The sequence below is a fragment of the Pyxicephalus adspersus genome, chromosome 6, assembly GCF_032062135.1.
Source record: "Pyxicephalus adspersus chromosome 6, UCB_Pads_2.0, whole genome shotgun sequence".
Taxonomy (NCBI): Eukaryota; Metazoa; Chordata; class Amphibia; order Anura; family Pyxicephalidae; genus Pyxicephalus; species Pyxicephalus adspersus.
In genome coordinates, this window is record NC_092863.1 from 104,576,662 (window position 1) to 104,590,858 (window position 14,197).

The 14,197-nt window shown below is 42.3% G+C and overlaps 1 protein-coding gene across 1 annotated transcript in view; it reads left to right on the top strand.

Annotated features, from left to right (window-relative positions):
• Positions 1-14,197, top strand: part of PHF24 (PHD finger protein 24) — a 90,751-nt gene that overhangs the window by 36,299 nt on the left and 40,255 nt on the right. The window contains exon 2 of the mRNA XM_072413586.1: positions 12,485-12,887. Coding sequence (XP_072269687.1) covers positions 12,489-12,887 — 399 coding nt within the window. The 5' untranslated portion in view covers positions 12,485-12,488. The remainder of the gene's footprint in view (positions 1-12,484; positions 12,888-14,197) is intronic.

Here is a 14,197-nt window from a genome sequence, read left to right on the forward strand (position 1 = left end):
AGGAAGGGAGGGGAGGAGAGAGAGGAGAGGGAGAGAGAGAGAGAGAGAAAGGGAGGAAGGAGAGAGAGAGAGAGAGAGAGAGGAAGGGAGGGAGAATTAGAAGGAGGAAGGGAGGGAGAGGAAAATGGCTGAGAGAGATAGAGAGGGATAAGAAACAAGTGAGAAAAAAGGAGAAATGGAGAGAAAGAGGGTGGGAGAGAGGACAGAAAAAGATGAGTGAGAGGGAGAGAGAGAAAAGAAGGATGGAAGGGAAGGGAAAGAGGTACAGATAAATGACAAGGATTGGAGATACAAAGGAAGGAAAGGAGAGGAAGGTAGTTATTGAGAGAGGAAGAGACGTAAGAGAAAAAAGGAGGGAAGAATATGGGGTGGGGGAAAAGAAACATGAAAGCTAGGAAGGGAGAGAGAGAGACAGGAAATAAGAAAGGGAGGGTAATAAAAAGAAAGAGAGAGGGATAAGAAAAGAGAGAGATAAAGGGGTGTAAGGTACAGAAAGAGGGAGAGAAAGGAAGGGGGCCCAGAGACAGGGGACACGAGGGAGAGAAATAAGGGGAGGAAAGGAAGGAGAGGTAAATAGAGGAATAGAGAGAAGGGCAGGAAGGGAGAGCCAGGAAAGGGAAGATGAGAACAGGAGGAGAAGGGAAGGGAAAAGGGAAGAGGAAGAGAGAAAGGGCAGAGGGACAGAAACGGAGAGACAAAGGAAGGAAGGAAAAGAAGAGAGGAAGGCAGGAAGATACTAAATAGCAAAGGGGAAGAAAAAAAGATAGTAAGAAACGGACATGCTAAAAGGAAGGGAAATGGAGGTAAAGAGGAAGGAAGGAGAAGGAAAAAGAGGAAAGGAAGCAGAGATAAAGGAAAGGAGATGGGGTATAGAGCGAGGAGAGAGAAATGGATGTAGACATGCAGCTTGTAAAGTGATAGAAAGATGGAGAGGATGGAAATGAGCTGTAGATGAGTTAAAAAGAGGAGCGCTAGAGATTAACCAGAGCAGTATGAAATAATGTGGGAGAATAGGAGACATGGACGGACCATGGGAGGGTGATTTGGAAGGGGGGCTGGGGATTTTAGCAGAGTGAACGTTCCAATAGTCAGCACAATACAGCACAATACAGCTGTGAAGAGAATGAGAAGCTCTACAATTGGCCTTACAGATCTCTAAGAGACATTCCACCACCTCTCCCTCCAAACCAACCAACCTACAGGCACAACATACACACGTTACAGACGAATAGTTTTTATTGTCAATTAAAAGGGAACAATCATTTTGGACTTCAAAGCTCTATAAAACCTCAAACTTTCGGCTAAAACAGGGGTCGGCAAACTTTTATGGCCACTAGGCCATTTTAGGGGTGGGCGGGAGCACAGTAGGTTGGGTCCCGTCCTAATGGCTCCACCCACCATCAGGGAACACCCCTGAAGAGATATCCATCCCCTCCCTATGCTTTGTGGTGGAGAGGGATTTCCCTTCAGGAAGCTTTCCCTATTTACGGCGCATGCAGAAGTATCAACATCGGCCACGGTAAATATGGAAGCAAAAGCAAGGAGGCGGCACCGGAGCTCCGACGCCTCCGGTAGTTCCTAACTCCCCCTGGCTGATCAGGCATTAGGCCAGATTGGCCAGGGGGCATTAGGCCGGAACAAACTACTGGCTAGGCCATATCTGGCTTAAAGGCCGGAGTTTGCCGATCCCTGGTCTAAAATATTAAGCATTTCTAAGATTTTCCATGTCCATAATTTTTTTTTTTTAACTGGCTTCCTAGGTAAAAACAAATAGTTACCTCTTGCAATGTGGTGGGGGAATGGTAGTTTGAAATGCCCCCATAACTTTAGCTTATAATTGACTTGTAGCTGTAAACTCCCTGGATTTGGGGTTTTTAACTCCAGTTTTTGCAGCTGAAACAAAAAAGCTCAGAAGAGCTTCTTCTCACTTACTAAGCTAAGTGAAATATTCTTTATTTTGTGAACAGCTGATATTCCCTTTATATTTATATGAATATGATTGAGTGGTAAAATTTATCTTCAGCCTTATTGACATTTTCCTCCCCCATTTACTCCAAATCGTTAACATTAAATACAGATTACCGCCACCCGTGCAGAGTCAGCGCCGCTCCCCTTTGTGCCACAGAGAGCTTATAAAACTGCTTTATTGTATCAATGACTGTTTATTGCTTTTATGGAGCTTTCCAATGACTTCAGCACATTGTAAACAACCTCAGAAACCATTTAAAGAAATTTGATTCTGTGAAAACCTTTTATATTATTCATGTAGACGGTAAGACCTTTACATTCTATATTTCCATGGCAAATGCAGAGCTGGAGATTTATAAATCATGTATTTGTTACGGCTTTCATTCAGCGCTTGCGTTTATTACCTTTGGTACTGGAATAGCGTGTTGTTGATTAAAAACCAATCTCTTCCTCGTCAGTTGAACGCCTAGAAAGGTTTACGGCAAATACTCAGCCAGTGTTCTGTAGTGGGGATGGGTGGAGTGATTTTCGGGAAAATTGATTTTGCAGCAAAATTACTGATTTCCCAAAATGAAAATTCTGGATTTCATGCTTTGGGTTGCTTAGATGCAAATTTGCTAGCAAAAAATGTTTTTTTTTTTCATTTAAATTTTTTGTATGTTGTATTTTTTTTCTCCACTTTATCAGAATGTGTTAATGGAAATGTGAAATGGTCCATTTCAACAAATAAATATTCTCCCGTGCTAATTGTGTGATCATAACCCTTGCACAGTGTTTGCCAACCAGGGTCCTTTCAGAGGTTGCTGGGGTTTCCTTGATCAATGAGCAATTTGTACCTCTCAGGTCAGTTTAGTGACACCAATGATCTTTTTGGCTATGTGTAGGGGGGGGGGCAGCTAACTCAATGGCCAGCAATGTAAGTGGCATTCTTCCCACTGACCATCACACTAATATACTGTGAGCTGTGTATATTGTAATTATTGAGCTTCCTTAAGACCTGTAGGTTATTTAAAGGGTTTCTCCATATTTAAGGTGCAGAAACACTGCCTTGGGCATTTGCTAATGTCATAACTGCCCAAGATAGAACCAGGTCTATTACTCAAATTACGTTTTTAGGTGTCCATAAAAGTGTTATTCTATTCATCTCTGTAGGGGGCAGTATTTCCAATGGGTACTGATTTAACAGGCAGACTGGTAAATGGCTCAAAGGAAGGACAATAATAATTGACCTATAGGAGGAACACAACCCCCTCATTATCAGTGAACCAGACTCAAAAAGAAGCCTGACTGTCCATGGCCTTTCCCTTTCATCAAGTGGATTTGAGTCCTTTTAATCCTAGAGACTCAGCATCATATATAAGCTTTACCATAGGCCATTTGTATGGCCAAAAGTACCAGAAACCAGAAGACCCTTCTCAGAAGCAAGAAAACCCTAAATGACACATGACCATAGATATAGGTAAGTAATTCTCATTCAGCTTTTTAAAATAGGTGGGGGTCATTAGCTGGAGGGGTATTCTTTGAAAGGCTTCCCATAACTAATCTAACCACCCTTCTCCTTTCCCTTCTACACCACCAACACATAATTAAGGATCAGGCTTTTGTTTGCCTTTAATGCCGCAAGTCTTCAGTGTTCTGGCCATGTCTGCTCATTAGAGCTCCATTGCCATCCATGGGACAATTTATCACCTGGACCCGTAGGTCAAGGATAGTATAGGTCAAGGGTAAAAAAGTCTTCAACATGATTAGGTCCCTAGAGTGTGGATATTTGAGCATACCTGCAGGGAAAAAAATCCAGCTAGCATTCTGAGAACCCCTCATATTGGTTATAGCAGGTGTACAGACCCAGAAATTCAGCACAGGTATAATCAGAAATCCACATAATGGGCATGGTAGGTGGTCGGACTCAAGAAGTCAATGCTGGGATGATGGGGGATCCTCATATTAGCTACAGCAGGTGTACAACTGTAGGCTCAGAATGGGCTAGGTAGGATGTATATTTAATGGGTACAGCAAGGGTACAGAACCAGGAACTGTGCCACTTGGGCACAGCAGGTGATCAGACCTGTGAAGTCAGCACAGAGTAGGTGGGAACCCATCACAATGGGCACAAAAGATGTACAGACCTGGGAATTCAGCACAGTGTAGGTAGGAACCCATCATAGGGACATGGCAGGTGTACAGACCATGAAACGCAATGCAAAGATTCCAGCAATAGATTTATACGAAGATAAAAGAAACAGTCAAAGAAACATTATCTCCAACACTAAAAAATGCCAGCCTAATTCTTAAAAATGATTCTTTAGAGACTGTGACAGACAGAAAAGGATTTGAAAGCTTTAGGAAATGAGAGACTAGGGTTGCCGAGAATTCCCATTTAAATGAGGACTCATGAATAATCCTGTGTGGATTTTGTGCTGCGAGATGAATGCCTCGTTACTGCCGAACACCAAAACATTGCAGCAATATTGATGAAAAACAAGAACCCAAATTACATGCATATCTTCTCATTTGCAATTATTACTTAAAAATGAAGAAGAAAAATTGTATGGCAAGCAGAGAAGATATGAAATATCTGTGCAGGGGGATTGGTGGGTGCTGATACAAGGACAGTGGCTGAAAGCTAGGTAATCTCCAATGTTCTTGTAAACACAATAGCTTAAATCATTTATTGTGTTATTGGCATTTCATAAATAACATTCACATTGAAATGAAGGCCCTATCCTTGTATCCCAAACATACTCATTAGTTTGGAGACTACAAGTAGAGACTGAAATATAGTAGGGTTAAAATGGCAATTTTAAGAGTTTTTTTTAATTTTGAGAACAGGGGGTTCACAGCAAACTTATGATAGAGAACCTGAATCTCATTCTAAAATAAATGTGGGCCGCCATATTGCAAATTACATGTCAGGTACTGTTTCTTGCTTTGCATTGCTGCAACTGCTCCTTCTTACCATTCAGGTTTGTCTTTTGGTCTGGTATGTTATCCGAGGAGGACACTGCACCAAGCAACAGAAAGCCCCTAGTCATTCCGCTTTTATTTTCACCTAAAGTTTCCAGACTTCTAGTTCCGGGGTGACCATACTCACTCTCTGTACTGTATCTGGGAACAATGGGGCTGCTTTCCTAAAGGGTTTTAGGCTGTGCACTTACCATGGTGAATTTTCACCCTACACTTTTCACTTAAGCTGCGTACACACTTCCAATTTTTATCGTTGGAAATGAACGACGAACGAATGACGAACGATCGATTGGGCAAAAATCGTTCGTAAAAAAAGTAACCAACGACGCCGGTGAACGAGGATAGTCGTTGGAAATGAACGACCGGACCGGCGGATCGGATTGGACAACGATCGTTGACCATCTATCGTGTGTACGGTCGTTCATTGATCGTCCATGGTCTGAGCATGCGTGGTGAACGAACGTTCGCTCACTTCCTGTGGTGCACGTCACTTCCTGTATCGTTCAAAGGATCGCATCTATCGTGTGTACAATATCTGCGAACGATCGTGTCGTTATCTGTATGTACAGGATCGGTGCTATACGATCGTTCGTAGATATCGTGCAGGATCGTTCGCCGTTCGTTTACCAACGATAATAATTGAAGTGTGTACGTAGCTTTAGCTTAGTGCACTGCAATCACATGCAGGAAAACCAAAGCAAATGTGATGTACCAGCTGTGTGCGGGCATACTGAGATATTTAACTTCTCAATATCCATTTGCTGACCATTTTCCTTGATAATATTCTAGAATACCTTGAAATGTATGACAATAAATTAGCCATTCTCTATGAAGCTCTGTTCTTGTATTCCTGCCAAACATCGGCTCAAGCGTACGCAGCTAATCTTCTTGATTTGATGTCAATGTTTACTGCAATGTTCACATCACAGACTTGTTAATTTGCTGCAAGCTGCGTAGAAGGACTGCAGTTCCCTGACCCCTCTCCTACGGAGGGCGCTCAATCTGCCGCATGCTGCGCTAAGGTCACTAATTGTTCAAGTGTGCGGCCTAACCTCTCCACTCTAATAAGAATCAATTGCTTGGAGCATGGGGCATGGGGCATTCGGAACATAATAAACAGCTCCATTCTGAACAATAGGAGGCCTTGGGTGCACAAATTTCGAGGTTCAACAATTTTTGCTGCCAAGGTAGTTTACAGATTATGGGGACACTTTTGACCTAACATCTTGAATGTTAAAGGACAATGTCCTAGCACTGAGAATGTAAAGTGAGAGCACAGCTCTGATTCTACATAGAGGGATGGCTGGGCTAAAGCTGTGAAGGAGAAGGGAAGATTTGGGGGTTTAAACTTGCAGGGAAAACATAGGGCTGCAAAAGGAAAAGTCTGAGAACTGCAAAGGTGGAGGACAGGTCTGAGAACTGCGAAGGTGGAGGACAAGTGTGAGAACCATGAAGGTGGGGGACAGGTCTGAGAACGGCGAAGGTGGAGGACAGGTCTGAGAACCATGAAGGTGGGGGACAGGTCTGAGAACTGAAAAGGTGGAGGACAGGGTTGAGAACCATGAAGGTGGAGGACAGCACTGAGAACTGAAAAGGTGGAAGACAGGTCTGAGAACTGAAAAGATGGAGGACAGGGCTGAGAACCATGAAAGTGGAGGACAGGGCTGAGAACTGAAAAGATGGAGGACATGTCTGAGAACTAAAAAGGTGGAGGACAGGTCTGAGAACCACAAACGTGGAGGACAGGTCTGAGAATCACAAAGGAGGAGGATAGGTCTGAGAACTGTGAAGGTGGAGGACAGGTCTGAGAACTGAAAAGGTGGACGACAGGGCTGAGAACCATGAAGGTGGAGGACAGGGCTGAGAACTAAAAAGGTGGAAGATAGTTCTGAAAACCAAAAAGGTGGGGGACAGGTCTGGGAACTGAAAAAGTGGAAGACAGGGTTGAGAACCGTGAAGGTGGAGGACAGGTCTGAGAACTGAAAAGGTGGAGGACAGGGCTGAGAACCATGAAGGTGGAGGACAGGGCTGAGAACTGCGAAGGTGGAGGACATGTCTGAGAAACGCGAAGGTGGGGTAAAGATCTGACAACGGCAAAGGTGAGGAAAAGGTCTGAAAAATGCATAGATGAGGGACAGGTCTAAGAACTGTGAATTTGGAGGACCAGTCTAAGGCTGTGAAAGTAGAGGACAAGTCTGAATTTGTGAAGGTGGAGGATGTGTCTAAAGTAGTGAAAGATGGGGACAAATCTAGGTTAGGAGTAACCCATTCTTTGTGCAAACATGGTGGAATGATAGGGGCTAGGGCTGGGCCATTTACAACCAACGTTGAAGGTATTAGGAAATCATTTTGTTGAGAAAATGTGAATTTTATTTTCATAAACTGTGCCATTTCTTGGCCAGTTTGAATAGAAAGATTGCTTAGTAGAGTTCTACATTAAACTGGCTGTACTAATTTATTATAGAAATTATACTTGGGGAGCTACGTGCAAACGGCTTTGGTGCAGTGATTGAAAGTTCGGCACAGAACTACACAGAAAGCAATTCAATTGATAGTGTAAGAAAAAGTAGAGACATTTCTCAACCACATTGGGATCCTTCATCCAGAAGAAAAAACAGTTCTCTATTTAGATCAAAGTGCCAAAAATACCTTTAAAAGCTTGCAATAGTGGAAATTGTGTGAATCTTAAAAAGCTCAAAAGGCTTCTTCATCTGTGAGATTATAAAGATAAAGGAACCTTCAAGAACTTTGAAGCCTGCATGGGTTTTCACCATGGCTACCTTTTTTTAAATTTCCAACTTGAAGCACTCCTTGCAAGATAAAGCAGCATTCCAATGGTGAGGGCTACAATGTCCATGCTAATTATATCCTAATGCAAGGTATGTGAATAAACTCAATCTAATATGTGTCACGCTTGGGGAAACGGCTCCTCTAGGGGGCACTACGGCTTGCACAGAAGTAGTGTGAGCCCTGAGAAGGGCCAAGGGGCAGAGTCTAAGCAGTAACCAGGTCTTCTCCAGAGCCTCTAGTGGTGAAGATGATTCACTGCTGGTTACTGCCAGGTTGAAGTCCTTGGGCACACCAGGGTGGGTAGGATGATGCACAGTACACAATGGCAGGAAAATTGCCAAGGAAAACCGGGTCAAGGCAGGCAGCAAGCAAGAGAGGTCAGGAACAAGCCAGGGGTCAAGAACCAGAAATCCAGGAAATAGACACCAGTGACACGGGGCCCCGCAGACACAGGAGAACACAGGAGACACAAGAAGGAGGCACAGGTGACAGAAGAGACACAGGGATCACTGCAGGCACAGAGGAACACTGGAACAGCACAAGGGAACTGGCAGGGAAACACCAGACTGGGAAATAAGTGGTTAACACAAGAGCTGGATATGGAAAACACTAAATTAAACAGCAGGTGTAGAGGAAATTCTCAGCAGAGCTAGGGGTCTCAGCACTAGTGGGGATAGCTAAAAAGCCAGGGATGATTAGGAGGCTATTTCCTGATTGGCCGGTGGGAGGGGCAATAAAGATGAAACCCGGGCTCAGAACTGCCCACATGTGCAGGAGAGAGGCTCCTGTCCAGCCTGAGAAGCCTTTCAAAGAATACCCCTCCAGCTAATGACCCCCACCTATTTTAAAAAGCTGAATGAGAATTACTTACCTATATCTACGGTCATGTGTCATTTAGGGTTTTCTTGCTTCTGAGAAGGGCATTCTGGTTTCTGGTACTTTTGGCCATACAAATGGCCTATGGTAATGCCTATATATGATGCTGAGTCTCTAGGATTAAAAGAACTCAAATCCACTTGATGAAAGTGAAAGGCCATGGACAGTCAGGCTTCTTTTTGAGTCTGGTTTACTGATAATGAGGGGGTTGTGTTCCTCCTATAGGTCAATTATTATTGTCCTTCCTTTAAACCATTTACCAGTCTGCCTGTTAAATCAGTGGCTAGGGGAAATACTGCCCCCTACAGAGATGAATAGAATAACACTTTTATGGACACCTAAAAACGTAATTTGAGTAATAGACCTGGTTCTATCTTGTGGTGTTGGCCCCAGGACTGTGCAGGCAATATCAAATGAGGGGTCAATTTTCCCTTGTTTAAGGAACCCCTAAAAACCTCTGAAGGAACCCTTGAGAATGGCTGCTCTAGATCAATGCTTTTCAAATTGGTTTTCAGCAGCTGCCAGATGTATTTCTTAACTCACCCTGCACATACTTTTTCTTTAATAATAAGCTAGTACTGTTTTGTAGAACCTGAAGTGATATAGTATAACAGAGAGCTGTCTATCCATCCCTAATTATAGAGACAGACCCTCCCTGTCCTTTATCTTGGCTTTGTCAAACCTCCATTAAAGTCAAGCACACAAGATGCTTAATAGCCTACTTCAGGCTGTCTGCTAATGCCATCCATTGCATGGTGACACCACGTCTGATGTACCATACGGTAACACCGACACTGGAAGTCACACCGATTTATTCCCACTGTGCTTGACTGCTCAGGGGGCTGCTGATGGGCTGTTAGCGTAAAGCAGTTTACAAAAACCATTATTTTCTTAAAGTAACTTGTCAACTTTTATATCACCACCATCCATCTTCCCTTCTTGGCACAAGTTGATAAATATGGTGCTTCACCAGAACTCTTCTTTTCTTATCCCAGTAAGTGACCAGCGACTCAGCTGTCTCTCTGTGTTACCATTTATCCTGGTGAGATACAAGCATCATAAGACAGGGAAGTTTTTTTCTTTTCTTGGGTTAAAAATAGCATGCGGAGACCTAGCGGGATTCTGTTGTCTTTGTGAGATACGCTCTGGTACACGCAGCACCACAGGGCCTGAAATTTTATTGCTGAATTCCAGGCAAACATTTAAATATACAGCTGAAATATATATTATATATATATATATAAAACTAGATTGCTTACCAAAGGATTTGTACTTTTGTTTTAAATAGTAGCGCTAGTCTGACTATTCTCTGTTACGGTTAAAGAACAATGGGTGGTAAATTAAAATTCCCCAAATATTTATAGCATACAAAGATACCTCTTTTTGTGCTCCCCCATGTTAAAACACCCCCATTCTAGTGATACACAGTTATCATTTGTACCCCCCTTTCTCTTCTTAGCCAATCATCTTTTTTACAGAATACAGGGTGATCTGTGATTGGCCAAGGAGACCAAATCAAAGTCATCATTTTACTCTTGGAGCACCGGAAGAACAAGAGACAATAAGATGGGGATGTTTCTACATACTAGGGTGGAGGGGGGGTACCAGAGGAGGTAACATTTTTTGCAAAAACTATTGGGTGGCTGTGTTTCTCAGCGTAAGTTCTATAGAATGCCAGAGTTCCTCCAGAAGCTGCTAGGGGATCCTTGGGCAGTAAGTAATTTGTGTTCATAACTGTCAGACCAATGTTCCAATGATGTTGGTCCATCTAATTGACCATCAGACTATTGTACCATGAATGGTACATATCATTATTAATAGCCGGATTTTTCAGGAGACCTGAAAGTTATTTCAAGGATTCCCCCATGGTAAAAAAGTTGAGGAAAGACTGATTTGGGGAATTTTAACTTACTAGCTGGAGTTGTTCATTAAACAATTTGAACTCTTTGCCATCTCCCCTCTGTAAGGCCCAGATCAGCACCAGTCATCACCAGACACCAGTCCTCCAAACTAACAGCACAGTCTCCACCTTTAGTAAGCCCCCGCTCAGCCTCGGTTGTGTCTCCCAGCACTCGGTTGCCCCCAGGACTTACTGCGCAAGGGATGGTGTCTGGGGATGGCTGGCAGCAGACCAGGAGCACACAGGTAACCAGCACAAGAATACCAGGTGATCCAGAATACAAGCCAAGATCAAAACCGTGTGATCAGTCTATCAAGCAAGGTACAACAGGAGTAGGCACAGGTAGAGTCTGGGTCACAGGTAGAGGTCGCTACAAACGTCAGATAACAGGCAAAGGTCAACAACAGAAACCACACAATCTCTCCAGCACAGATTAGCCCAGCTAACTCTACAACAGACATAGAGCAGTGGGAGCAGGGGCTATAGGGCCCCATCGGCCAATGACAAATCAGGAACTACTCTACTCATTATTCTCAGCACAATCCCTTTCTGCTGTCTCGGAGCAGGGGATGCAGAGGGACCATTCACATCCAAAGGGAAGCCGGGGTTGCACAGGCTGCAGAGCAGAAAACTAGCCGTGACACCGCAAATGATGCTGATGAAAAGAATAAGCAGGCTGCGTTGTCCTGCAGCGGCCAGCAGTATGGGATCACTGCCTAGATGATTGTCTCCTAACACCCACTAAGAAAGACAAAAAATCCTGGGTTTGATTTGATATGGGGTAATCAAAAATTTCCAGTCTTTGATGGACCCAAACCAAGTGCCAAACCTCATTAAAAACTATTGAGGATGAGCTAATAAATTGTGTCTAATGAATACCAATAGGCAAATCATTGTCAGAAAAGAGCATAGGGAGCTGGATAACGATATGAAGAACATGTGATAATGTAAAAATTGTAAAAATACTGAGAGATTGTCTGTTTATGTGGGTTAAATCGCAATAACTTGTTTGGGAGGCCTTAAAGCTGTATGTTGTGTCATTTCAAATTTAAAAAAAAAAAAAAAAAGTTGGGTTCCTTTTACATTTTACCTTAGTTCTTTTCCGGCATGCATGAGTTCTGATAAAAAACAGGGGTGGAGGGTAGTGTGCACCCACATTCCTCCCTTGGGGTTTCCCAATGTTAAAGGAATGCATGGTGTCAGGTAGGGTACAGGAAGACGGGGCTCACAGTCTCTGCCCTTCTTTCCATGGCCAACCAGACAACAAGTCTAGATAAGAGTTAATATCCACAGGAGGATAATGTTTGGGGCCCTCTAGTATTCAAACCAGACCTTTTCAACGCATGATACACTTTTAAAAGATCAAAGTTGCCCCAAAAACTCCCTTTTTTCAAAATGAAAAACTTTATATATTCAGAAGAATGTTCTCCAGAAGGCCGAAAGAAAGAACAAATCATCATAGGTAATCCGAAAGAACTTGAGTTGCAGAACATTGTGTATTCTACATGAATTGTTCTCTTCTTTGATGATTTGCAGAATTTTGTAACAAATTGGATCTTCTCAATTGTGAAGAGGACTTGTGATCCTCTTAACTGTTAAAAGGTTTTTGGATCACAACTTTCCTTTTCTGATTGTTCTTCTAAAGAATGTTATTCAATAACTTTTGCCTCTAATAAAGGTTTTTAAATCCAGTTTTTGTGAATATCAAGCCAAAATTTTGGTAAAATATTATTTTGGTAAAAATTGTATTTCCTAGAATATCTCATCATATTTTTTGAATTTGACAAGGTATCCTCCAAATATAGAATGGTAAATGAATTCAGCTATTAAATCCTGGTAGATCTCATAAATAAAAAAAGAAAAAATTAGCTCTAACCCGATCTATCCAATTTTGTATAAAAAATGTTGGAATTTAATTTTTTTATTCTCCTTTTTTTAAGCTGTTCCTCTTTACTCATTATGTTTTTGTCCATTTCTGACCTTCAGGAGGATGGGTGTGTTAATGTCCAAGAGGCAGACGGTGGAGCAGGTGCAGAAGGTCAGCATAGCTGTGTCTGCCTTCAAGGACGGGCTGAAGGACCGGCCACCCAGCAAGAGGAAGTCGGAGGGCTGCATACGGAAAGGAAGCAAAGGGGATGTTCTGGACAAGGTTCTGGAGGAGGAGAAGGATGAAGAAGATGGGTCAAATAGTGGATCTCCTTGCCAGTCCCAACCTCGGCAGGAGAATCCCATCAACCGAGCAGCATGGGAAAGACTGCGAGATGGGAAAGGCGTAGAGCCTGATGAATTTGATAAAACTAAACGTTTCACCCCACCGGCCTTCATCAGACCTACCCGGGCTTTGAATGATGATGATCCTCCTGGGATCAGCCTGGAGCAACGAGAGGAGGTAAGGGCAATTGTAAACCTTCATGGATAGATCTTTTACCTAAAGCACATGTGACCAATCACACAGTCAAGCAGTATGAGAATGCTCAGTGAAAATAAAAAGATAATATAATAAATGTTCACACAATGCATTGCATTGATTTACCAACTGTTTGCATTTGCAATCGAGCTTACACTCTACGCCCCCCTCCCCCGTCACAACAAATTGTCATTCACACAAACTCTACAACCAGTTCAGTTAGAAGAAAAAAATACTGTTTTGTTTTTTGAATGTGTAAGGAAATGTGATGCTTAAATACAAATCAACACAGACGTATAAACCTATAAACCTAATGAGTGTCTCTACATAGGTATGGGAGTTATGGGGATAAGTGGAAACATGTCCCAAGTGAAACATACTTTTCCATTAATCAAGCTTCGGACTTGAAGTAAAAAACATTTTTATGGAAAATTACATGCTTTTTATTGACATGGGACATGTTCCCACAGGTTCATTTCCCCCATCTGCAGGTGTTTTAAAAAAAATGTATTATAAACCTAACAATCTCATACAAACTTTAACATGTTTAGGGCATTTAAAAATATCAGTTATATTCAAATTCAATAAAATGTGCTAATGTGTAGTGGCATTGCTTAGGGGTTACTGCATTACTGTTCCCGACAGGCCACCGCTCTCTTGCCTGTATACTCCAGCAATGATGTTTGGACCTGGAGGCCCAGCATCTGGTGTTATATCAATTGCAGGTGGACCGGTTGGTCCCATCGGACGGAGAACACAAAGGAACATATAGATGAGTCTACATTGGTCAATAAACATTTTCTTGCCAAACAGATTAAAGTCATTTTAAGTTATGTTTGATGTACAGATTCCAAATATGATATTGGTTTTGCTAGATTGGCTCTAGTTTTTGAATTATTGACCTCAATATTAACCTCATAGAAAACTAATGAAACACGACAATTCAGCAAAATTAAACTAGATATGACTACGTATACAAAATTAAATTTTTGAAATAATGTCAATATATTGTATATTCAGTATATTTACAGAAATAATCACAAAGAAGTCATTGAAAAACGCCATCTGTATGATTTCCTTTTATGCTGATGATCATCATGTTGAAGGCTCCAGAAGTAGAGATGAGCGAGAATGCCTCTGGCATTCTCACGAAAATTTCCTCTAAGTTCCGATGGGTCCACGAAATTGGGCTCAACTTCGTGAAACTATCAGAAATACAAAAAATCACTATAGACGGATTACCGCGGCTGCATTAATAAATACATCCATGGGAATCCTCCCATCAGAATCCT